At 42.5% G+C, this 26,594-nt stretch overlaps 2 protein-coding genes and 1 long non-coding RNA gene across 5 annotated transcripts in view; 1 reads left to right on the top strand and 2 right to left on the bottom strand.

Moving 5' to 3' along the window:
* Nucleotides 1-368: 368 nt before the first annotated feature.
* LOC311010636 (ribosomal protein S6 kinase beta-2-like) lies at nucleotides 369-12,755 on the bottom strand. Of its 2 annotated transcripts, none has more exons than XM_084005210.1 (16): nucleotides 12,562-12,755; nucleotides 11,705-11,759; nucleotides 11,394-11,431; nucleotides 11,191-11,305; nucleotides 11,016-11,084; nucleotides 10,694-10,841; nucleotides 10,549-10,606; nucleotides 9,829-9,929; nucleotides 8,345-8,435; nucleotides 7,860-7,950; nucleotides 6,814-6,921; nucleotides 4,264-4,326; nucleotides 3,455-3,532; nucleotides 3,129-3,236; nucleotides 2,629-2,741; nucleotides 369-2,536 (listed from the first exon to the last, which is right to left on the bottom strand). In XM_084005210.1, the coding sequence occupies exons 2-16, from the start codon at nucleotides 11,756-11,758 to the stop codon at nucleotides 2,365-2,367; spliced, it is 1,407 nt and encodes a 468-aa protein (XP_083861336.1). In that variant the 5' UTR covers nucleotide 11,759; nucleotides 12,562-12,755; the 3' UTR covers nucleotides 369-2,364. The 2 variants fall into 2 exon arrangements, with proteins under 2 accessions (XP_083861336.1, XP_083861337.1); XM_084005211.1 differs by lacking the exon at nucleotides 12,562-12,755 and adding an exon at nucleotides 12,199-12,222.
* A 3,187-nt stretch (nucleotides 12,756-15,942) lies between these two features.
* LOC311011478 (E3 ubiquitin-protein ligase DTX4-like) overlaps nucleotides 15,943-26,594 on the top strand; it is a 33,945-nt gene continuing 23,293 nt past the window's right edge. Inside the window, exons 1-2 of one of the 2 annotated variants that reach the window (XM_084006437.1) lie at nucleotides 15,943-16,216; nucleotides 17,074-17,300. In XM_084006437.1, coding sequence (XP_083862563.1) covers nucleotides 17,090-17,300 — 211 coding nt within the window. In that variant the 5' untranslated portion in view covers nucleotides 15,943-16,216; nucleotides 17,074-17,089. Of the gene's footprint in view, nucleotides 16,217-16,384; nucleotides 16,805-17,073; nucleotides 17,301-26,594 lie in introns of those variants that run through there. The other variant, XM_084006436.1, reaches the window with a different exon arrangement.
* LOC311011479 lies at nucleotides 23,805-24,872 on the bottom strand. Its single transcript, XR_014596894.1, has 3 exons — nucleotides 24,621-24,872; nucleotides 24,066-24,161; nucleotides 23,805-23,941 (listed from the first exon to the last, which is right to left on the bottom strand). It is a non-coding gene; the product is annotated as an uncharacterized lncRNA (long non-coding RNA).

The following is a 26,594-nucleotide window of genomic DNA, read 5'->3' on the forward strand; positions in this document are numbered from 1 at the left end:
TGTGGTGGGAAATCCCAGCATCTATACAAAGAACAACTCATATAAATCTCTTGATGTTTCAAATGTACTCACGTCCAGGAGATTCACAACTGAGATGGAGCAAATTATTTTTGTTATGAACACGTCCTGATGTCAACACATTGTAACACCAATGATACCAAAGTAAATGTCATATCCCACATATAACATATGAATGTGGTTATAACATTAGCTACTTAAACTGTTTACATGCTACTTCTGCTAACATGCTAATGCTAATGTAACCATTATAAAATAACCTACTGAGAATGCCAGTTTTGTAGATGCTGCTGCTAATTCATCATTGTGTGTAATATACATGAGAAAACTGATAAGAAATGAGCTGATAAGAGAATTCAGATTGATTTAATCAGTACAGTCAGTCTGTAAATGTCTATAAAAATGAAGATAATCTTTTTCCTCCCCATTCCCCACACAAGACATTTGTTTCTGCGAAAATATCGGCCATTTCAACACCACAATTCACACAACTGAAGTGACATAACGTGATGGCTACTCCAAAATGGTCTATACATTTGGCAATGAATTTAGAAATAACCACAAACGTCTCAAAAGGAACACAGCAGTTGAAAGCGGCACTAATCAATAGTATTTATATAATCAATAGGTCAAATAATAATAATGATGTGGTTTCTTCACACAAATATTGATGGACCGCTCTTAGATTTTATTTGATTGTAAGGGGAATACTTTAAAAAGGCATGCTTTGATCAACTGGTCATATATATACACACTATAAGTATTCGCTCAACTGCCTTGACTCCCATATGAACTTAAGTGGCATCCCATCCTTAATCCATAGGGTTTAATATGACGTCGGTCCACCCTTTGCAGCTATAACACCTTCAACTCTTCTGGAAGGCTTTCCACAAGGTTTAGGAGTGTGTTTATGGGACTTTTTGACCATTCTTCCAGAAGTGTATTTGTGGAAAGAATGGAATCAGTGTGTGACCTCACAAATACACTTCTGGAATAGATATATATATATATATATATGTATATATATAGATATATATATACACACGTGTGTGTGTGTGTGTGTGTGTGTGTGTGTGTGTGTGTGTGTGTGTGTGTGTGTGTGTGTGTGCATTTACATTCTCCATGTGTAAAAATAGGTTTAGTAACCCAAAATACTTTTATCCAACATTAAAATGTGTTTTTTGCGAGCACAGCTTTTTTATGTTGGAATATGTTGATAACTATACAGGGGCTAATTTGATGAAGATTGGTAGATCGATTTAGCATTTAATTCAGTACATTTCTACATGATATAGTTCCACCCAGAACCCTGTAACAAATCTCACAACTTAAAGTTTTAGTTCACTTGGTGAACTAATTAAAAACTGATGAGCTAATTAAATCCAAAACGCTTCATATCACAACTTGCCTTTACTATATTTGTACTAGCATGAACAAGCAAAATGAAAGGCCGTCATTTACCTGCTCTCGACACCTCATGACTTCCAGTGCTTGTTGTATAAAATATTGATATCAAGTCATTGTTTCCCCTCATATCAGTGGCATCATGTGAGCTATGGTTGAAGACATGGAAATTGGAAATGAATGCTTTATGAAAAAAAGTAACAATCTGAGACAAATTAAAGTGAAAGCATGGTGGATCTGTGTAGTGATCTACCAGTTCATAGTTATATGATAAACAGGAAGCACCAAAACCACTATATTTGTTTTTAGAGATGAACACGTGAGAAAAAGAAATGGAGACCTTTCTCCACTTCCAATTTTGGCTTTTCAGCAAACTCAACATTAAACTTCTTCTTCAAAAAAGCATGATACCAGCAAAAAGAACAGCTCGGTGCCTCAACACTTCCTATGTTGTATGATTTAAAAGATCATTTTACAGGTCAAGTCTGAAAGTCTCAGTTTGTCATAGTATCATTTAGTTGAGTGTGAACTACATCTCTCCTTCCACACGACGTACGTGTCCAATGCAGCTGCTAGCTTGCTTTACTTAGCGATGTTCCATCACAAATGTCGGTATCTTACCTGCCCGGGAGGAGAGAGAATGAACACACTTGGGTGTCGACTTTAGAACTACGTATTTTCACAGTCTTAAACCTCAACTGTTATACGACAAAATGAGACCTTCTTTACGTGTATAGAAAAATAGTTTAAATTGTGTGAGAAAAGGAAACGAAGAGCTTTCCACTTTTGATTTTGGCTTTTGAGTGGACTCTACATTAAACCTCTTTAAAAATAAATCATGATACCAGCAAAAACACTTCAGCTCGGTGACTCAACCCTTACTATATACTATGAAAAACGTTAATCTGACTGAGGTCGTGCAGCTTGGGGGGGATTTCCTCCTCATCTCCGACAGTCCTTCTGCTTCTTATTCCTGGCAGGTGTCCTGATGGGCTGACTGGCAGCTCCGTTTTCTAGAGACGCCGGAGCTGCCGGCGTGGAGGTGGGAGAGAAGACGTCTGGCTCTCGGTCCATGCTGGACTTGAACGGTCCAGCGGCGGAGAATTTCAGAGGACTGAAAGAAATAGAATAATATGAGATGCTTGATAAAATGATTCACCTCCTTTATGAGAAAACAGTAAAACAGAATCCAGATGTGTGCGTCACCTGATGGGTGTGCGTGGGCTGCTGTTGTGCCGACGTACAGGTCGTGTTCGTGGTTCGAATGAGAAGCCTTCTTTTAGACTCTCCAGGACCGACGGAGCCACGTAGGTGAAGCCCTGATGGAAAATCATCATCAGAGCTCATCAGACGGATTGCAGCCAGCAGTTCATGTCCTGCTTTAATATTATTTTCACTTCAATCTTCTAGTTAGCTAGGCTAGCTAAATCCTGGACCTGCACTTTATGTTTTGACGGCTGCAAAATGAAAAAAAAACCATGTTGTGGATCCATTCAGTGCTCTAGCAGAGCTGCTCACACATCACTGCCCTGCTCGTGCACATCAACACCGGACCATCAGACCAGAATTACAATTCATCGGTAACGTCTCTAGTGTCGGTATATCGTGCTACACAAGTTCTCAATTAAAACGGGTGCTTTTTGTACAATATTTAAAGAGAGGACTGACAGATTATTAATCAACTCTAAAGAAGAAGAGACTCTCACAGCAAAGGCGAGCTCTGCACTGTGGCTCAGTGACGTATCGTCTGGACTGTCCACTGGTGTCTGTCTGGTAAATCTGGTGTCAAACTGGCTTACGTCCTCGTCCGACTGCTACAGACACACACGGGAAAACAGAGGAAGCCAAAATGTTAGTGAGTCAAACATATGAGATTCATGGCATATGTGGTTCTGAAGGTTTGGAAGAAAGTATCATTAAAGAGAGGGACAGAAAGTTGGAGATGAGAAGAAATGAGAGCAGAGTTATAAGAAGCGTAATAAGAACGGAACAAGCCATTCGACACCATGCTGAAGAACACCTGATGACCTACCAGCTGTGGCTTGTATGGCGGCTCCACTTTCTTGTTCAGCAGCTCATCCCAGTTAATATGCCTGAAGAACGGATGTTTCTGCAGTGAAACAAAAGGGCAAATATATGTATTTTCTATTGGCCACATTTCTTTTTTCTTTCTTTCTTTTCTAAGCTCCCCTCAGCCACCAGACTCCTTTGATAAAAACTGTTTTTTACCTCACAGAACACGGGCGTCGCTGGTCTACCGCGGCCTCAATCTGTTGGTTTGTTTGTGTAACTTTGTAGTTAAAGTGTTTAAAGTCACGCATGAAACAAACTAGAACAATCTAGAAAATGCATTTCCTGCTGAAATGGCTTCAGTTCCCCTTCAGGAAGTGCTGTCTGATATGCAATGAAATTTAATCCTATATTTAATAAATATTCCTATGAAATAAATCTTGAAATAAATAAATAAATAAATAAGGCAATGAATATTTATTGCAGGGGACTGTTATTTCTGGGTGTCCTACCTTCAGACAACACAAACAGAAACATGAGCTGCTCCTCCCAGGCCCGTCTAGTCAGAATTGCATCATAGCTCAGCTAAGATTCCTACAATGGCAGTTATCAACTATGATCTGTCTTACTTATCTGTGGCTTTATGACTTTGTATTTTTGTAATATTATCTCATGATCTGCGCATTGAGCCTTGAACATAACCTGCCCCGGAGCAGGGTCAGTGTGCAGCATCAGTTACCGTGGAGTTAAACCTGAAGTGATGGGTTCACTCGCTAGCACCACTGTTGGAGAATGAATGCGAGTTAAAAGGTAGACGCTGCAGGTCGGTACCTGGATATCAGCACAGTCTGCTTTACTGGAGCCAAGTCTTTGGGCTTGATTCTTCTTCAATAGCTGCAAAAAAAACAAACAATGTCACGACAGAGACTGAGGATTGTGTGCTATGGTACCCAGGTTTTGCATTAACCAATCACGTGAACTTAAAAAAATATTTGCTGGATTATTTGTGTTTAAGACAAAATGTTGCCAGTCACACATAGCATCTGTTCTACGCAACATACATTATTTTAAATAATAATAATACCACAACTAATAATAATATCTCAAAGGTCAAATTAATTAAAGTATTGAAGAAGACTTGAAACTAGAGATTGAGACCATAAACTCATGTTTACAATGTTTACTGAGATAATACCAGTGTTTCCCCCACGTTCACACAGCAGCGGCGCGCCGCCGCTGCTGAATTTTCTCCGCCGCTGCAATAAAAATCCTTTAAAAAAAAAAAAAAAACGTAGCTCCTTTTAGAAAATGTACAGCGCGTAACGTCAATTGCGCAGCACGCGGCACATCGTCACGTAACCAACATCAAAGAAGAAAAATACACAGCGAGTGTGGCAGTTGTTGGCAGTAGGCTACCCTACACGGTTGCAAAGTTACATTGATTCTAGCAGTAGCGAGTGAAGCGGAAGATCGAAGAAAGAAGGAAAGAGTGAGACAGACAGAGAGAGAGAGAGAGAGAGAGACAGACAGACAGAGAGAGAGAGACAGAGAGAGAGAGAGAGAGACAGAGAGAGAGAGAAGTAAGTTGCTAAAATGTGTCGCTACATGACCACCAGTGTTAAAAACCCTCTGAGCCCAATCATTTTATTGTATCTATAAACCGCAACCTCCGTGCCGTTTTTCCTCTAGTATTGTGTGTGTGTGTGTAGGCCTATGTGTGTGTGTGTGTAGGCCTATGTGTGTGTGTGCGTGTTGTCGCTCTTTTTGGGATCACTCATAGCCTTTACAAATATTACTATACAAAAATATAAAAATCTGTAAATGAAGACACAAAAGGCAAAGTTACAACACCAATAATCCCATCTACAGTAATACACAGGACTGTTTGAATAGGATTTAAGTGCATATTCTCCTCTCAAAGTGCACCAGATTCATGCATTCCAATGTAAAGGGTACAAAAAAATTGGGCCGGGGGGGCATGCCCCCGGACCCCCCTAGAGGGTTCGGGGACCACGCCACCGCTGCTGAAAAAAATCCTGCGGGAAACACCGAATACATCAAGAGAGAAGTACAATCAGACTTCTTTTTGCAACCAGAGGAGTCGCCCCCTGATGGCCAGCAGAGACAATGCAAGTTGAAGGAACTTTGGCTTCACTTTTCAGACCAGAGGTTGCTGCCTTATAAACACACCAGGAGGTTTACACTAATTTTAGTAAATACATTGCTTTTAAAAGTATCTGCATGGTCAAGGTGTGTTGTTTTTGTTTATTTGTTTGCATGGCAAACAAATAAGGGACCACAATGGAAATAAGCCTTAGGGCTTTATTGTGTCATTCCTGACTATTGTTAGTTATTTAATGTATGGCACAGGTTGCTGTTTCATATTTTTATATCAAGAATGGTCAAATAAAATCAATCAATTGCAAGTAACCATTCCCTTTAAAAAAAAACCTTGTGGAATGATGAATGTTGCTTCATCCATTGACCTATTGCTCATTTATTTTGGTTGACGGAACGCTTTGTAATGAATATCAAACAGGATAACAATTCTTGTCTTTCACTTTGTAGTGAGATCTTTTGCAGACTCACTTTATGTTCCACAACTGACGGAAAAATCATTATTCTTTGCTTTCGTATTGTTTTGTGAAAGATCATCAAAACATGCTGGAGAGAAATAAGAGACTTGTTAATAAACCAACATATCAAAAGTGATATGTTCTCATGTAGGACGGAGGCCTGATCAACAATCATGCATGATTGATAAATTCCAATAGATGAAATGCTTCCCTTTATACTATGTGACCCATTTGATTCTATTCAATTTTTGAAGTGTTTAAAACATCTTCGTACTCTGGAAGAAATGTGAAAAAACATAAGTATCAACACCTGCTGATACTGATTATTTGAACTGACAAATCAAGACAATTTAAAGGCGATGTCACAAATGTTCCAATGTCAGGAGAAGAACTGTCTGTCTACATGTTACTGCTGCTGGACGAGTTCTTCTGTTTCAGCTCATAGGCTGTATTTGTTGCTTACGAACAGGCAGAAACCTCCAGATCTGAAAAGTGACGCCGTGCTGAAGTGCCATCAATGTGCATTCTCTCTGCAGGCCACCAGGGGGCGACTCCTGAATGCAAAGAAGTCTTATTGTATAGAAGTCTATGAGAAAATGGTCCTACTTCTCTCTTGATGTATTATCTCACCCGTCGCTCCTCCACAGTCCCAAATATGGTCACTAACTTTCACTCGTTGCAAAAATCCAATATGGCGACGGCCAGAATGATCACAAAAAGACAATGATGGATCCCAATCACATTTGAAACTAGAAGTATAGGAAAAGAACAACAAACGATGCGGTCTCATGTGTGTTGTACAGACCTTCTTGATGAGGTCCCTGGCGTCGATGGTCAGGTATGGCGGCAGATTGAGTTTACACTTCAAGATCTTATCAATGGTCTTCTTCCTGTTTTCAGCTGTGAATGGAGGCTGGTGGTGAATCACAGGAGAGAGTCGGTTGTTACTCAACAACGTTTCATCCGTTATCGCTGAAATAACCTATGGCTCAACTTTAAACACACTCGCACACATATTCCTGAATTAAGGCGAACAAAGACGACTCCAGAAGAAGTTTGGAAAACCTATTTTCTAGTCTTTTCAACTACTCAAGGTGCTTTACACTACATTCAGTCTATTTACCCATTTACACACATTCATACACTGATGGCAGAGGAGCTGCCTTCACTTCAGGATCTAATCTGGTCTAACTCATTCACACTCATTCACAGCCTTGGGGGGGAAGCCTTTCGCCGTCTTCACACGATCGGGCAGGATGGAATTATTTTTTACTTCTCGATCTTCACGATAGGGAGCTAGACAGCATTTATTTTCATTACGATTCATAGTAATTCATCATGATCAACTTTTTGTGGGTGCTTATTGTGATCTGCAATAAAATCCTATTTCATCCCAGTCCTATGGGCCCACAGTGAGGATACTTCCCTTTCTCTTACAACCTCTTTTTTCCACACATATCAGCTATCGGTTTGGTTCCGCTCTGGTCCTGCTCACACCACCAGTCTGAAGCCCAAACCCGACCCAGAATCCATCTGTGTCCTACACTCATCAACAGTATTTTCAGTCATACATCGGCTCGATAGCGGGGGGAGATCCAAGTAGAACACTGAGTGATAATGAGAGGGACGGCTGATCGATTAAAGCCTATGTCATATCCACATTGCGTACCCGTGCATGTGGTCGTGCATGAATCGTACAGTACTCAAATCCACCTCTTCAAGCGTGCCGGGGCCGACAAGCGTACCGGTCTTAAGTACGGAACGGAGGCTCACGCCGGCCAAACAATCCAGACTAAAGGCTCCATCGTGCCTGGGTACGTACGGTTGGTGGAGTGTGAGTGCGTTACTTACCGATCCCGTCATCATATCGTACATCAGGGCCCCGAGGCTCCACCAGTCTACTGCTCTGTTGTGTCCTGACCTGGTCAGGATCTCTGGAGCCCTGGTCGTGAAAACCACACAGAAAAACAACACAAGTTAGGAAGTTATCCAGGTAAAATGTGTGAGGATGCGTGCGTGTGTGTGTTTATGAAATTAATTTGCAGTTAGAGTACAGAGTAGGGTACTGTGCTCATGTACTCAAACTCATAAAAATACCAAGGTGGTGTGACTTAGACGACAGTGCAACAATAACCTGATGCACAAACCCCTATCCATCATTTATCAGCAGCTGTAGTTTGCAGCTAAACAGACAGTGCTAGTGAGTCTCCACCACATCAGTTCATTTAGCTGGGAAGTTGTCAGCTGTGTGTCTGCCGATAGAATTTCTCACTGACTTACTACAGTCTGATGGAATGTTAAGAGTGTAGAGAGAGAGCGTGTGCTGTGCTACCCACATGTACTCTATGGTGCCACAGAAGGTGTGAGTCACGGATCCATCATGAATCGATTCCTTACAGAGGCCAAAATCTGTCAGCTTGATGTGTCCTTCAAAAAGAAAAGAACAAAACAAACTATACCAGGCAGAATGGATATTAGAGTAAGAAGAAATGACTTTGCAAACAAACCACACGATGTGCATTTTAAAGGTTTGCAGCATATAGTGGCATCTAGTGGTGCCAAATACCCGTCTGCTCCCCCTCCCTTTCCAAGCGTGTCAGAACTACAGTGGCCTTCAGGTAACATAAACATGCGAGTGTCTGTTTGTTCTGTTCTGGGCAGACACATGGTGGTGCAACATGGCGCACTCCATGAAGAAGAGCCACTCCCTATGTAGATATGAACGGCTCATTCTAAGCTCACGAAAACACAACAATTCTTAGTTTTGGGTGATAACACATGACCGAAAACATAGTTATGAACATCAAAATTCAATTTCTGCCTATAAATTCCCCTAAATCATACACACTGTTCTTTAAAGAACAGGTAAAAAAAGGTTTTGCCAGGACCACTTTTCTGGAAAAAAAAAATTCACCTGTGAAAATTCTGACAGGATCATTTCTTTCAAGTTAGTTTTTTATTTGTTTTGACAGGTGTTTCAGTGAATAAAGTGACCCGGTTATCAGTGACACATTGCTTTTTTAGTGAACAATCAAATAATCTTAAATAAGATGATTATAAATCATAAAGGTCTCCCTGAATAAATAGAGGATGATTTAAGTTTTTTCTAAATCCGGTTCTTTTTGTAGAGCATTCGTCTACATGATAGAGAGCTAGACAGATTTTTCAAGTCACTGCTGATGAAATCTTTTATCATCCCATCTCTAGGCCAGCTGCTGAAAACAAGAAGAGAATATGTAGCGGTCCTCGTGAATGCCTCTTTGTTTCGTTTTTTATCGTCAAAACATTTCTGATTGGTCTTTGGAGGCATTTGAAGAGACGTGACACGTTGTTGTGATAATGGTGAACACAGGGAGTGAGCTTACTGCTCTTCCTGTGGACGTCTAGCTGAATGAAGGCCATCTCTGATCCTTTTAAACTAGTGCGCTGCCGTCACCACATTGTTGTTTTTAAAACATATTGTATTGGTGTACTTCAGAGTGGACTCATATCTCACAACAAGCCTCCAAGTCCAATCAGATAAACACAAGAGAGAAACCATGTCATGACTTTGAGAGCTATATTTTAATTTTATAATAAATCTAATTATTTTCCCATTTAGCCTTGTTTTATGTTATTTTTTAAATAAACAAGCTTCAAACCAGAATCATTCAGGGATTAGTCAGCTAGAAGGTCACATTTTATATACCAGATGTTTTAGTGATTCGGTCACTTTGTGGCCTAAAAACAATCACATGAATTCTGAAAGCCAAAGATGTCAGCACTCACAAACCTCCTTAGATATACCAAGATCACATTCATTTTGTGTGAGGTGTGTTACCTTGGTGATTAAGCATGATGTTTTCTGGTTTGAGGTCTCTGTAAATAATCCCGTTAGAGTGCAGGTGACCGAGAGCCAATGTGATTTCTCCTAGATAGAAACTACAAACACACATCAATTATTTTAGAGGCAGAGGCTGATCTTACATGAACAGTACCCATCAAACTGTTTCCTCTCCTGGGCCTTGAACCGATCTGATGGCAGTGTTTAATTAATAAGATACATACATAGATAAAAATATACTAACGAGTTATCCAAGCAAAACAATGCCTTGTTTCCACCACAGGATGGCACTATAACTCCATAAATCTCCATTAGATGTGACATTAGGTGTTGTTGTATAGATATGTTGTACAGGTTTCATCTGGGAGAGTAAAACATGTTAGATAAAGGTGTATACATTGCAATTCATTGTCAGTCTGATTTTCTTTGTCCAGTTACCTGGAGCGGGAAGGCCCTGTAACTTGGTGCAGTTTAAAGTTTTATATATATATATATATATATATATATATATATATATATATATATATATATATATATATATATAGAGAAAAATATATATATATATATAGTATTTAGAAAGAAAGAAAACAGGAATCGACAGATCAGACTTTTAAAAGAATGGGAAATCAGACAAATTGGAAACTGTGCATCTCTAATTTTATCCTTAAATTTGCCGATTTTGCATCAAAGCATTTAGCCAGTAGTATGTATCCTTACCAAGCAGTGTCCTCCATGAAGATGCCTTCCTTCTCTAGCTGCATGAACAGCTCTCCTCCTGGTGATAAACAACAACACAGAGGGGTTAGCGGCATGTTTTAACCCTCCACATCCATCAGTTAATCCATCACTGTCTCCGTCTTACCGCTCAGACACTCCAGGATGAGGTAGAGTTTTCCCCCAGTCTGGAAGGCGTAGAGCAGATCCACGAGGAACGGGTGTCTCACCGTCTCCAGGATCTCCCTCTCTGCTCGTGTATGAGCCGTATCCTTAGCATTACATACTATCTTCGCCTAAAGACAAGTGAGCATGGTGCCGTGTGAAATGGAGGGGGACCATGAAGAAAGGAGGACAAACAGAAGGAGAGAGAAAGTGAGAGGCAGGAATAAAACACTGTGACATTGAAAGAGAGGAACAACTTGATGAAAGGTACATTTTGTGTGAAGCTGTGGGCTGAAACAAAGTACCTTTTTCAGCACCTTCATGGCAAATATGCTCCCTATCTGACCACCTTGAACCTTCCTCACCTGGAAAACCTGAAGAAAGACATTTTGTTTAGTATGAATATCAACCAATCAATGTTATTGATCAAATGTAATCATACGAGTATATACACACACACACGCACACGCACACACACACCTTGCCATAGGCTCCTTTTCCTAGCACAGTAAGAAGCTCAAAACAGTCAGGTCCAACTCTCTCGCTGTCTCTGTTGACAATTTCACTGGTCAACTCCACCTCCTCTGTCTGCACACTGGGCATAACACAGAAAAGAGCAGTATCAGCATAAATAACTATACCTGCATGCATTTTCTTTGTAATGTAATGGTAAATCAACGTACTATTCTGGTTCTGTCACAGTGAAGTCACAGACATCATCCTGCCCGGGGAACAGCAAAGCCATGAGGTTAAACAAAGTCCATTTCTTAATTGTTGTCCACTATAAACCAGGCCTCTTCACCTGGCACCGTGTAAATCACGCCCGCCGATCAGTGCCATTTACAAATCTAATTTTAAAAATCCTGAAAATGTTTAGGATCATGTAGTTGTGGTAGAAACAACCTGCAAGGAGGCAAAATAATTGTTTTCTCCACCCTGTTTTCTCCAGGTCACTGATCAGAAGAAGTCTTAGCAGTGACTGGGGGATACAGACCTCTGTGTCACTGACGTCCTCCGTCTCCAAGTCTATGTCAAACACTCCTGCCATCCTGAAACAGATTTTAGAGACTGTGACCATATTTTCAATCATACCGATAAAGGAAATTTACCATTTTGTTTTCCCCAATATCGTGAATCGCAATTATTTAGTCCAGGGTTACCATGACATGACATTTTCTACAACACATATCCATTATTTGCCATTCTGAGTAAGGACAATCGGAGAAAGGCTAGGTTAGATTAAAGGTTAGCATTTCTGTACAACTATGAATCATGCACATGACTCATGAGTCATGGACTAGGACTGTGACTCGGTGTACACTGACAGCAAATATTACAGGAAGACTGTATGTCATACGTCGTTAGTGAGTTAGTCAGTTAGTCAGAACTAAAATACTTGGACCACCCAAAACCTAACGTTAGCCTTGCCTCCCCAAACAGCTATCTTGGCCAAACATGTCCCTGCTGAGCTTCCAGGTTGAAACAGACCTTGACAGCCGTGTCTCTGTGCTCCAAACGACCTGTCTTAATTGAGGAATACGATTTATCTCCGCTTACAAGAGTTAGATACGCCGCAGTATAAAATTAAGATAGCTAGCTTAAGTTCTAACGTTAGCATGCTAGCTAATCATGTGCCCACCAAAACAACATGCGACTGCGACATACGTGACAGCAAATGTTTCATTAGACTGCTTTGAATGTTACGCCGACAAACATTAGACTCGGCATTTGCTTTTATCCCCTGCAAACCCCCGGCTGGTTAAAGCTGCCAGTCCATGTGAGCTAACATCACGCTGACAGCTGGTTTGACAGACAGCCATAGCTACATGCTAATGCTAGCTAACGTTTCACCTGTAAACGCTGCTTCATCCGGTGGTTCCTTATCTCAGTCCACAGTCTGATGGTTAAAAACCGAAGCCGCTCCTACACAGGGACAGCTGACACCGCCATTGGGCTTGCTACACTTCCGTCAACTAACCAGCAACAACACACACAGCTGTTTGAGTTCCCTTCATGCTCCTCCGTCCAGCATGAACGCTCGAGATGTGTCATTGTCGCTGGGTGGACCTTTAACCTTCTACGTCATTAGGAGCCCCGGCAAAATAAATAAACAAACAATAATAATACGTTTATTATAATGCTAATAATATAGTAAGTAATGTTTAGTTAGTGTAGGTCTACTTCCTGCAGAGCATGCTGACTGTTGTTACAAGAGCTATTCAGCATATGCTCCTCATGGTAAATGGTAATGGTAAGTGATTAGAAACTTCCTCACAAAATGAGAAGACAGGAACCAACAGCAATATCAGATAAATGAACAAGACATGACCTCTCAGTTCATCAGGTGGTGGTACTGTACCAAGACTAATTTCGAGGTTTTATTGTCATTTTACAAAGCTACTCACACAAAAGATGTGTAAATAGACATTCAAATATTTAAATTATAACTGAATAAAACATATAAAATCGGCAGTACAGTGTAACATAATGTTTAAAAAACGGTGGAGAGATACACACACAGAAAGTGTAGGATTAAAAATATACCGCCCGAACAGGGACTTGAACCCTGGACCCTCAGATTAAAAGTCTGATGCTCTACCGACTGAGCTATCCGGGCTCTGCTAACGTGCGATTATTATAGACTAAATATAGATCCTATTACTCCGTGAAGACGCGAGCATTGTCCTGACACCACCGAAAGGAAACACGCAAGGCTCCTACAGTATAAATGGACTTTCTGTGGTTAGTAAACGAGGGTGAGGCTAACATGCAGTAAAAGAGTAGACAACGCATTATGTTGCTAACAACAAGGTTGAACGCAGAGTCCAGGGGATGTTTAGTGACAGCGCTTTATACATAGTGTCTGCATTTCCTGCATTTTAAGTTTGCTATATTAGAAACAAAAAGGAAGCTATTCCATAAATGTATACTTCATTTCACCTTGACTGGAGTGATGCAAGGCCGGTGTTGTGCCAGTGTAGGTATCCCCGACAGAAATTGTTTCCCCTGGCTGCGGTAGCGCGCATTCATTCAGGCGGAAGCCTGAAGGCGGAGCAACAGCGTTATGATTTTATTCTTTTGTACGTCGTAACGTTGTACTAGTACTGAACGGCAAAACGAAGGTAATCATTTCCTCATGTGATTTGACATATAGCACGCTGTAATTCAAGTCCTGGTATGGAATTTGTCGAACTAAATATACGTCAATATCCAAAATCAAGACCACTGTGATTGTTTTCTGGCTTCAATTACGTCTATTTAAGCTACTTCACTCGAAATGTACTATAGTAGACAGATGAAGTCTGAGCATCAAATGATTTATTTTGTGTGTTCTTTAGATACTACTCTATAACCTCTGTGATTATGAGCAAGTTACTTCTCTTATACACAAAGTTATGGGGGGGAAACAGATTATTTCAGACGTTTACATGTCTGCCAGAATTTGTATCCCCCCTCAAAATAGACAGAGGAAGTAGCTCCCGCAGCCAGGGGAAACAATTTCTGTCGGGGATACCTACACTGGCACAACACCTGCACAACACCGGGACCCAGCAGCTGAACGGACTGTGGTTGAGATTGTGTGGTTCAGTGGGGAAAAGGGACAGTTTTTCATCGTTTTTTCATATCTTTCAGCAATTTTAGCCAGTCAGCTGGTCGTTCATTCACGCCATTACCTTTCATATAGCTCCTTTCATGGAGGGTGAATAGTTACAATGTCAGACAGGCAGACCTCAGCATTCTGAGGTCAGTGGGCTTAACGGGGAGATACAACTGAGTGTCATCAGCACAACAATGAAAAGAGATGTTTTGGACGACATCACCGAGCGGGAGCATATATACAGAATAAACACCATACTTGAGAGGTGAAAATTGACATGAAGTTATTAAGGGGCATTTAATAAATCGTAATTTTCATATTTCTCATTTTTGTTTATTATTGTTCTTTGTGTTCGTTTTACATATATATCAAAATGTATGTAATGGATTCCCTTCAATAAAAAATAAAAAGGATTGCATTGGTAACGTGGTAGCGACCAGCAAAGAGTATACATGTTTAACATTGGCTTCAGTTTTCAGAAAGGGAAGTTGCCGCCTTATTAGTGCGCAGCGAGATTTAACGCGCGATCACCAGAAACATTTTATCACGATGATCAAAAAATGTAAAAGGAATCCTAGGCCCCAGCGAGATTTGAACTCGCGACCCCTGGTTTACAAGACCAGTGCTCTAACCCCTGAGCTATGGAGCCCGTGATACTGCAACATGACGTCACATTTGCCTAAATAGTTACCAAGACTAGTGTTCTCACCTTTGCGTTATACAGCCTGTGATATTGCCGTGGTATTGCTGACGGTTACAAGAGTAACAACCTCTGCCACGCACGTCACACTCCAGCCCCAGTGACCCGATACTGCGTTAAATAGGAATAAGCAGGTAACGAGAAAACACGTAGTGTTAAGAGTGGGAAATACAAAGTGGTGGGAAGGTACAAGTGACATGCACACCTATAATCTATTAGCATTATTTGACGGCATACTATTAAAAAGGCGCCCTCAAAAAGGCCTGCGCCGGATTTAATTATCATGATTTCGACTGTAATTTGTGATATCCCAATTATCCACCAGGTGGCAGTGTGTATCCACAAAGACAAACTCAAAAATATCTAAACAAACGTAGTTAATGGCTCTAAATCGATTTGTAGCATTTTAACAAAAATACATAACTAAAATTCGTTGTCTAGATCTGCACAATAATTAACTGATCCTGTAGTGTATTACGACGAAGAAGTTTATAAGGTTTCCTGTTAATATGGATGGATAGATAGAATAATATGTATTAATTTACATAATTATCAGTAATAATGGTGGCAGCAGTGTGTCCCCCAAAACACAAACACCAGTCTTGACCTTGCGTTCCGTAAGCGACGCTGCCTGTCAGTGAATATAGTGACCAAAGGAAAAGTTTTTATTACGCTGTAATTTAATTTAATTCCAAAGCACGACTTTAATTTTACTTTCACAATAGCGGCAGGTGTGGGTGTAATAAAACCTAAACACGTGTGAAAAAGTCAAATCCGGGCACATGAAGTAGACGCCGGGTGTGTGAAAGTTTTGGGGGCCAGCGTTTTTTCTATTGGTCGTCGGCCCCCATCACCAGGGGGGCACAGGGCGTGGTGAGGGTCTGGAGCCGGCTGCTGCCCCCTCACTCCCCGTGTAGCCCCAAACCGACTCCCCCACAGTGAAGTAAAGATGGACGCGGAAGGATAGCAACATGGCAGAGTTCAGTATTTCGAGTAAGACGGGCGGACCTTCGGCCCGTTAGAGGGAACCTGGTTCCGCTGTGTTACCAGAAAGAAACACGGGGATAAAGTTAGGGGAGAAGGAGAGCGCCATGGTGGAGCCGAGAGGACAGAAGGGTAGATGTAATTGATGAAGAAGTCTGTGGCGTTCCCGGGTTTTGTTCTGGACTAGGAGCGGAGAGACCGGACCCAGAAGCTCGCATCAACAGGTGAATATTTAAACGACTCGGCGTGACTGATACACAAACATGTCCGGGTGTCCGTCGCCATCAGCACCGGACACTTTGTTAGTTACGTGTGTTTGCGGTATAAACCCCCGGTGCGCCCGGAGCCCGGACCGGTTGAACCTGTTCCGATGTGACCCGGGTTACTACTGAGGTTGCGCTGTTGGGAGCCACTACTTTCTCAACATTTGGGCTTCGCTACGCCCCAAACTACAGCGGTCTACAGCCCAAAGAGCCCGGTCCTGTCGGGGATTTAAACCTAGTCCCCACACGGAGGACGTTTCTTCCGCCGAGGCAAGAGTCCAACAACACGTTAAAGGCCGCCGCTGGATACAAACGACTCGTCGGTTGGTGAAGCCGTCGGTGTGTCTGGAGCAACTAGCACGTTTTAACGACAACATTTAGGCCGCTTCGTTGTCGGTTTGCTTCACCGCCGGTGTAACGTCGCATTAACGGCGTTATAACGAGGAGCGAGGGCCGGGGTTTCCTTCCCCGCTCGGCAGTGCGAGGAGTCCGGATCGACGTAGAAGAATGTCCCGCCGTCTGCTGCCGTTAGCTCCGCCGCGGCTCCATGTAAGTCCACGACCTGGCTTTGTTTAGGGGCACAGTCGGTCTGCGTTAGCATTACCCCTGGTTGGTAATTACCAGAAGGGGCCGCATTCAAATGGTATTCCCGTAAATAATAACATTGTGTTTATGTGCCACCGTGTGTGTGCTTGGCCTCTGCCGAGAGCACGCAGGCTTTATTTTGGCAAACAAATCGCTCGCTCGTCTCCGACTGAGCGACACTTCCAGCTGACAGATATGTGTTTTCCGTGTTTTCATCGTTCTCTTCTGTCCAGGGCCAACAGTAACAACATGCTCCTCGCCTCTGTCGTGGTGGTGTGGGAATGGCTGAACGAACACGGACGGTGGCGGCCCTACAGCCCCGCCGTCTCCCACCAGATAGAGGCGGCCATCCGGAGCAGCGACCCCCGCGGAGGGAGCGTGGTCCTCGGCCAGGTGGACAGCCGGCTCTCGCCTTACATCCTAGATCTCCAGTCCATGCACCAGTTCCGACAGGACACAGGTAAGACGGGCCTGCAAGGTGGGGTTTTATTTAGGGCCCGTTATAACACAGTGGCTTGTATTGTGTAGATATGATTCTGCTTCTTTGGCATCTTACCGTCCGTGGCTTTCTTACCATCTGCACGCCTCAAGTCATCCTTGACCCAAAAACTCACTACTGTGTATATATGATGTTTGGCTCTACACAAGATAAACGTGTAACCTCTTCTGTCTTCAGTCACCTAAGAAGTGCAAAATGTTGGGTTTGAAATTCTGCTACGGAGAATCCGATCACGTATTTTGTTTTCAAAGCATAGTGTCTAAACTGGTCTAAACCAGGCGTCTAAACATTTGGGTCTGAAAAGTGAAGCCAAGGCTAAAGTGGCTTAAACTTGCATTCTCTCTACTGGCCATCAGGAGGCAACTCCGCTCATTGGAAAAAGAAGTCTAATTGCCTGGAAGTCTATGAGAAAATGAACCTACCTCTCTCTATTATCTCAGTAAATGTGAGTTTATGGTCCCAATCTCTAGTTTCAAGTCTTATTCAATACAAAGTGATGTTCATTTAGTAAATTATGGTCCATTTAGAGTCAAATATTGATTTATTGACAGGTCGTGACCACAGCAATTAGCCGCCGAGATCACTTTGACATTTAGCTGTAAAGTTGACCTTGAATCTGTGTTAACAGCTTCACACCAGAAACCAGATGGATCCAGTAAGGTTGCCGGTAGTGTTCATCAGATCGTCCCGTCGCTCCTCCACCCATGTGGTTCATTCTGTTCACTGGTTGCAAAATTCCAATATGGCCGAGAAGAAACTCGAGGCTTCATAACCGTAGTCCACAAACCAATGGGCAACATCACGCTGACTACATCAACTTCTATACAGTGGCCGGAAGTATTAGGCTGTATACGGCAAAGTAGTAGTATTTAGTAGAAGTTTAATTGGGTGCCACCACTCTTGTTATACAGAGCTTTATCTGGGGACAACTGTGGTTAGTTTAGTGGGATGAAGGATGGTGATAGCTTTTGTCAAGACAGAGTCAGGAAAGACATTTTTTAGCATTAACATTTTTATCAGGACCTTAAATTATAATCCTTAACAGCAAAGGTTTAAGTTGTAGGATAAAAAAAAAATCAGTGTTTAATCTTTAATCAGCACTTATTTCCTGCTGTGGAACCAAAGCTGTAACATAACCAGAAAACATTAACTTTAACATTAACTAACATAACTTGTGCTGTTTTAATTGTGAGAGTTTGGCCTCCCTTTTCTGCTCATATTTGCATCACAGCATGTGAGTGAAGAGTCACCATAAAACATGCAGATGTGCTGTGGAGGTAGAACTTTCTCCCCTGTACTCGGCAGAAACACGAAGCATAGTGGTTGAATAGAAAAAGATTACCTTCGTGATACTCTTTATCCAAACAGGATTATAAACTCACATGTGTTGTAAAATGTACCATATGTGTTGTGCAGAGTAGGTCAAAAGACACGTGACTAAAACTGGCCTCTATGATTGGGGGCCAAGTTGCATGCAGGCTGATATGGTAGTATGGTATCTGGTCAGGATGCAGAATTATGGTGATGATTTATTGTGATTTAATAAATCCCTGATCCAATGAGAATGTTACATATTCAGTAGTTTACGTTTAGTCTATTGATTTGTCTTTGTTCAACCCCATTTCAAAGTGAAGAGCCGTGTGGAACAGAGAGTTTGTGTGGTTTTGGGTGTGTGGGTTGAAATTCAACAATATGATGGTGCGGAGCAGCTGCAAATGGCCATCGCACCACTGAGTTAGCTGCATTCTTTAGCCCTTATCCATTAGGACTACGAGCATACACATACACACACACACACACACACACACACACAGCGACTGCACACTCCCAACTCAAAGAAATGGAGAAAGACCTTGATTCTGTGCAAAGAATGGAAATATTTTCAAGGCCATGTGAGCAGAGAGTTCACTTTAGTCTCTCTCTCCCATCTCCCTGGGGTGTGTCCCCCTCTCTCTCCATGTCTCTCCTCCTCTCTCTCTCTCTCTTGTACAAGTGTTAAGTTTCCTCAATAGGCCCAAGTCCCAAGGGCCTTTTGGGTTTTGGACATGGAAGAGATAGAAAGATATGTGTGTTTGTGCAGTGGGGGTTGGAGAAGCAGTGGGAGTGGTTGTTGCAGAAGGAGTGAGATAATTGGGGGAGTCTGTATTCTCTTGCACTCCCTCTCTCTGTCTTTCACTCCTCCACCATTGTTGGGTTTGTGGAACAGATGTGAGCTCCTCCATTGTGGCTGTGAGGAGGTCTGAGGGTTGAGAGAGGCAGGCCTCGGAGGCAGAGGGGAGGGCTCGTTGGGTTTGGGGGTCGCTCGTTGTGACAAGTTCAGTAAAGTGGAAGAGGGGTCTGGGGTTTCCACTCAGGATCCAGTCGCCAAAATACCAGGGTTTGCTTCACTCTCAGTCCCACATCAAAACACTTCCTTTGCGGAGCTCCTTTTTATTTGTCGTTATCACGCAGACTTGACTGCGAACATCAAAGCTTGCAGTGACATTTTACAGTCTCATTCACACATGCCTTGCTGTAGTGGAGGGCTGATGTGGCAGGAATATCATTCAGACTGGAAATATCCACCATCGTACCACGGCTCTTTCATGCTTGTTTTTAAGACTATTTTGCAAGTCATTGAGCAGTACAACCAAACTCCGCTATAGAGAGGCAAAGTCCCGCCTCTTCCTGTGACCTTATTTCAGAATAAATATGTATGGTTGTCAAAGATATTTTACACGTCAAGAACGTCTCATTTTGTAACATAACTGTTGAAGTATAAGACTTCATATACACCTAAAAGTCCGGTAGTGACGTCTCTCTGATGCTACGAGATGTGTGTGTTCTCTCTGACTCCTTTTACCTTCTCGTATCGGCTTGCTTGGAACCTCGACCGAGCTGAAAACAGTACCTGCTACTTTCCACAACTTTTGCTAATGGACATTTAGCACACACGTTTGATGCCGGTTGCTGTAAAAGGCTCTGTAGTATTAAAATGTGTCTGCATTGTCTCTATTGGTTTGTGTGAGACCTTCATCGCTTCTTGAGCTGCAGTTCAACTACTTCTACATCTTCTATAACGCCTATTTGAGATCTGTCATGGTTCCTCAGGCATCGAAACAGACACAGGAGCTGCCTTCCTCTGATCCCAAACATGCATACAGCTGTTTGTGTGCGAGAGGGAACAAGCAGGGCCTCCTGTAGCTTCAGAGGGAGATTTAACCTGACAGCATATACATGTGGTTGTTTTCACTTGCAATTCTGTACTGAGCACATCAAATGTATTACACATTCATATAGACAATCTGGGATTGACGACTTTAGTTTAGCATTAAACCGGAGTTGGGAAGGGACTTCAGCTAACTTAAGGGTGGACTTGAGTTAGTAAATGATGTTTCACAGCGTCAGCTCTCTGATTTCATGGTACTTTTAAAGACTGACTTGTCATCGGTTTCTTTGAGGGGCATCTTTTTTCCAGCTCCTGCAGCATGTTGCTGCTCTCCTTCCAGCTGGTCCTGCTGAAGGAGACACATTCCCAGACCCCCACAATGCCCAGGGGCATGAGGTCACCGTGGCGAGGGGGTGCAGGGTCCCCAGAGACGCACAGGGAGGGGGTGGATTGTGGGGACAAGAAAGCAGGAAGGGGTGGGACCACATTAACATGCACACAACAAATGGGGTTAGTGGGCCAAGTCAGGTCCCACAGGAAAGCACGGAGCATGTTTGTAGTAAGTTACTGTAAAACCTGTGCTTCCGTGATGTTGTATGAGATGCCGACCCCTGCAGAGAATATGTGACACTGAGTGTGTTGACCAGCTGACCGCTAACAGTGGCTGTATGCTGGGAGCTCAGTGTGTTTGGTGAGAGTCTGTCTCTGTCTCTATATAAATGAATAATAGGGTTATGTAAATACAATTTAATTGACTGTGTATTGGATATTACATTTTCATTTCCACAATCCCTTCATAGGGTGTATTGTGCAATGTCCTGATATGAGGTGGTGTGCTATCAATCTGAAGTAAAATTAATATGGACTATGGATCATTTCCTTTTCAATCTAATCTCAATTTAGCAGGAAGTTGGCTCATTTATGAGAATGTAAAGGTGTTTTTAGGTGATATTGGTCTTTGGAATTGTATTCTTTGTTATACGTTTCAGTAAATATTCCTATAGGAGTACAACATTTTCTCTGAAATACATTTTGCAGGCAGTAATAATTGTTTTTGAGTTATCGCATTTAATGTATTATTTCCTATTTATCCATTTTGCTTAAATAATTTAATTTCTTTTTTATTTTGTTCACTTATGTCTTTACTCATTCATTGTTGACAGACTTATTGACTGACGAACATGAATGTGAAGTGCTTTTATTTTGAAGTCAGTTCTTACACGCTCTTACCGTAATACAAACACGTACCACAAAACAACACAGAAGCTGGCTTGAAGTTTTGGTTTTCACCGATTTGATTTTACATAAATGAGTGCAAACCGATTGGTTCCTGGAGAGAGTTTGAATACTGTTACTGTTACGGTTCAGATTTTTTTATTTGGTCTGTCTTGAAGCCTCCACTTTATCTGATCTGTCTCTCCTCATCTCTTTCTCCTTCTGCCTCCATCACCCTCTGCTTTCTCTGCTTTTCTCTCTCACACTTTATGATGCTGAAAATGAACTCCGAACCCAAAACTCTGGGGATTGGACTCTTTCAAGGAGAGAGAAACAGAAAGTTAAACTGAGAGGAGGGAGATGGAAAAAGAAAACATGTAGAGAGAAAAGATGGCTTAAATGTAGAAAAGGAGAAGAGGAAAGAAAACCATATCTGACAGAAAAGACAGAATAAAGGTTTGAGAAGACTTTCATTTCCACAAGTTGGATTTCTTGAATCCACAAAAGTGGATCTATAGTTTAAGCTGTTTTTAAGTCTTAATGAAGTTGTTTTGTTGCATTGTTTTTCCATACAGCTGTCAAGGCAGATACATGAAAAATTATTACAATCTTTTCATTTAAAGGGGCCCTATTATGCTATTTTTCCACAAGTTAATATAAGTTATTGATGTCTCCAAACCTGGTCTTTGAATTCCTCAACTGGAAAAAACAATCGGAACATGTATTTCGGAGTGGATCACACTCCTCATTTTCAGCTTTTTTACCCCACTTTTTCAAACGGGTGATTCTGTCGGGGTGTAGCCTTATGCTAATGAGATGACCCCTGACCCCGCTCCTACTGAGGAAGTGGTTGTGTCTCTCCGCCCCGTGCTGTCCGCGTCCAGCTTGTTGCCATGGTTATGGTTCTACGCTACAAACTAACAGCGGTCCAGCCGTACCGCTTCGAACCGGACTCCGACCCAGAACCAGGACCAGCTCCTGTAGAAGTTCCGACGCCGCGGATGCAGCAGGACGAACCTGGATGGTTAGTTAACATGTCTGTGTAACGTTTTGGACGGTAACTCGATGTGTGTTAGCGTAGCTAGCGCTAGCCACAATGACGCTAATGCTGCGTTCTTCGCTCTATAAGTAACGTATCTCTGAGCTATTTTCGGCAACAATTAATATTGTTAGTAGTGCCGTGTTGTTGACAGTTCACAGTTGCATGTTTTCCAAATGGGGAACATTATATTTAAACGGATGAAAACCCGATGAAAACAGCGTCCTGTATGCGGGCAGTTTGTTTACATCACATTAACGGGATTAAAAACGTCATCCTCTACACATATAAAGATATACAAGCAACAGGGTTTGGTCAGTATGTCGTCCTCCAGAATTATGTGCTGAATTGTGAATTATAGGCTGTGTGCTGTGTTTTATAAACGTGATTGTGCTCCATCTCAACATTATGTGCTAAACTTACTGTTACAAAATTCAAACATGAGGTTAACACCTCAGCTTGTCAGCAAAGTCAGTCAGGTTACCATATTAACAAGATTTGTTGTTGAAATGCTCAAATTCTGTACTATATTCATCTAGGTGACTAAGTGGGCCTTCAGACACCGAACATGTCTGCTGCATGGAGACACCACAGGTAATGTTACTTTGTTACACCAAGTTGTCTGTTGAGATTATTATTCATATAACATGACGATGATCATGATTCACACTAGGTAAGAAGACGGATGCAGCAGCTGGAGGAGGAAGAGGCTTGCATGGTGGGACATCCTGGTTGGAACTGTCTGTCTGAATGTTCTCTCTCCAAAACGCATGAAATATATATACAGCTGGTTATGGTGCTTTACACTTAAGAGGAATACAGCAGTCTGTTGTTTGTTTATCAATTGTGTTTTATAAAAAATAAATCCCTCTATGCAACATATTATGCAGTCTTCCTGAACGTTACTTCAGTAATATTAACCATGACACATTTTACAATTACTGTAAAGACTTTATTGTCAAATTAATCAGCAGTTGAAATTCACAGTTATATCAGAACACAAACGCAAACTGTTTGTGGCCGACTCTGCAGGGTCATATCAAGCTCTTCTGAAGTCAAGGAAGAGCTGCCCTCCAAAGTATCCTCCTCCTCTACCGGGTCCAGGCGAGCTCTCTGTGATGGTCTCCTTATTGGAGTGGTTGTGAAACGGGTCTGGAACCATGGCTGTGCCAACACCAAAGTCCTTGCAGGACACAGTAGCTGTAACAGAGTTGTATGGAGGAATGAAACCCATGATATCACATAATAGAAATACACATCTGCACAACTACTAGTAGTTGCTGTTAAACCTGATCTCAAGTAGGCTACATGTCAGGCTACACACCTTTACTTGGGTAAGGAGCCTGTAGTCCTCCTAGACAGGTGAGTGCCAACAGTAGCTGTGGTGGGTCGGTGTGGGACGCTGATGGGAGCTGCTGCTCTGTAAGCAGACAGACAGTCAGACAGACAGTCAGAGTTTACCACTACATCTGAAATGTGGAACACGTTACTATTTCACTATAACTGACGTGGTGACGCACCAATAGCTCGTAAAATCCTTCGTTAGCGGTGCAAAAACAAACGTTTGGTGACGTCGTCTTTGCATCGGCGTGTAAACAAACACAGATCAGCTGCTCTTGCTGCCGCATTCGAGCTACAAAACGTTCCCAAGCAGCTGATGTCTAGCGTTATTTTACAGGTTTGGCCCCCGCAGTACTACGTATCGTTAACGGTCCTCAATATCAATACAATGGAAGCTTTTAACGCAACACGCCAATGCTAACTTTAGCACAACACGCCAATGCTAACTTTAACGCAACACGCCAATGCTAACACACCAATGCTAAGAAAGCAACGGTAAACTGTAACACGGCATATTACATAATATTTAGTAACTTACCGCTTCAGTGTCTGTGGTTGGCTCTCGGACTGTCGGTACTGATCCAAACTTTGGCCCCAGGTTAGAGGTATATCCTGAGCTGTAGCGACCCATGTTGTCAGAGCTCCTGTCGGTGAAGTGCGTCGCACACACAAACACACATTTACGGACGCGTGTGCGCACATTTCCATCGTAGATGCTCCGACGATGCCAGTAAATATCAGCAATTGGACTGCCAACTCGCTTTCCGTTGATTTTGGCATTTTGGTTAACTGGTTTGTATGTACATCACACTGACAGCCAACAGGTTTGGGAATTATGTGGGCGGGACCACACAGGTGGAGCGATTCTAATGAGCCGAGATGTCCCATATAAGGCACAGGAAAATTCGGTGCTGACGTCATTTAGTGGACATTCTGCAAACCGTTCGTTTATCGGGAGGATTTCTTTCAAACTGAGAAAGTGAAACAGGGAGATGGTGGTCTTTTCTGATACTGTGGGGACTTATTGACACCCCAGGGACCCATTTTAGGGTTGAAAAACATGGAAAAGTCGATTTTTCATAATAGGGCCCCTTTAAATTGCATGAATCCCTAAATTGGATGAACTAGCTTCGCTTCAAGTTAGCATAGAAACATTAGACCCATGATTGGCAACCCAGAGAGAGGAAGATGAGAGAGGTTATGAAACTCTGCGTGTCGAGTTACTGTTCATGACTGCTCTCACACACACACAAGCAGTGAGTGAAGACATCAATGCTTATCTTTGTCACTGCTACGATATTTCTGTCATGCATCTCATCCAGGCAGCAACCTCTCTTCTGTAAAGTGAAGCTAACGCTTAATTGTCTTAAACTTGCAATCTCTCCACTGGCCATCAGGGGGCTCATCTGGTTATAAAAAGAATGTGATTGCATGGAAGTCTCTGAGAAAATGGTCCTACTTCTCTCTTGATGTTTTATCTCAGTAAACATTGTAAACATGAGTTTATGTCTCAATCTCTAGTTTCAAGTCTTCTTCAATCCAGCATGATGTTCATTTAGTACATTATGGTCCATTTAGAGTCCAACAGACCAGAAAGCAGGGGATGATTTAGGGGGCGGGGCTACCTGCTGATGGACAGGTCCTGGTGACGATGCCCACTTCTTACATACAGTCTATGGTCCCACTGTAGTTGTAGCCAACAACACATTTCCTCTGAGTCCCTTCACAGTTTTTTTTGTTGCTAAACAACAGCAGTCACAACTGCAGCTACATGTGTTAAACTAACATTCTGTATCACCAACACTCACCTGAGCTAAACATCACATCAGCTGCTAAACCCAAACACTGTGAACCATCGTCATGGCAACGAATGTCACTCAGAACTAGGGCTTTGACTCCGAACTTCGTTAAAATATATATATATTTGAACCAATATTAGGCAGCCCTTAATATCCGAACCTGTTATGGGCATTATTTTTTGTAAATGTCTTTGCTTGAACGTTGTTTTCAATTCAGTTTCCGGGGCTTTTTCACGTCTGGTGAATTAGCAAGGCTATCATTGGTCATCTGGGCTCCTATAGGTGACGTTAGCGTCCTGGTTTGCGCCAATTTTGCAGAACAATGGCTGCGTCAACATCGACAACAGCCCCCTAGGAGCCCGCACTCGCGCTCTGTCCCGAGAACCGTAAACTCTAAGACGCGCCGCCCGGAATACTGCCCGTAAATGGGCAAACAAACACCGCCGAACAGTCGCCACTGACGGCCCAAATAATGTCCGAACGCAGCCTGGAGCCCACACCGACACCGGGCAGCACACAGCTCCGCGAGCCCACAATTGCGCTCCGCGAGCACGCACTCGTGCTCCGTCCCGAGAACCGTAAACTCTTAAGACGCGCCGCCCGGAATACTGCCCGTAAATAGGCAAACAAACCCTGCCGAACAGTCGTCAATAGGGGTGGGACGATACGGGTAACTCACGATTCGATACTGTGACGATATTTGGCCCACGATA

This window comes from Eutrigla gurnardus (assembly GCF_963514095.1).
Source record: "Eutrigla gurnardus genome assembly, chromosome: 3".
Classification (NCBI taxonomy): Eukaryota; Metazoa; Chordata; class Actinopteri; order Perciformes; family Triglidae; genus Eutrigla; species Eutrigla gurnardus.

Excerpts from the sequence above, each read along its gene's own strand:
- LOC311010636 (XM_084005210.1), bottom strand. The coding sequence starts at position 11,758 with ATGGCAGGAGTGTTTGACATAGACTTGGAGACGGAGGACGTCAGTGAC. Across the intron at positions 11,306-11,393 it reads ACTGTGACAGAACCAGAATA|TGTGCAGACAGAGGAGGTGG; the intron begins GTACGTTGATTT and ends TGTTATGCCCAG. Across the intron at positions 10,607-10,693 it reads CATCCTGGAGTGTCTGAGCG|GAGGAGAGCTGTTCATGCAG; the intron begins GTAAGACGGAGA and ends GTTTATCACCAG.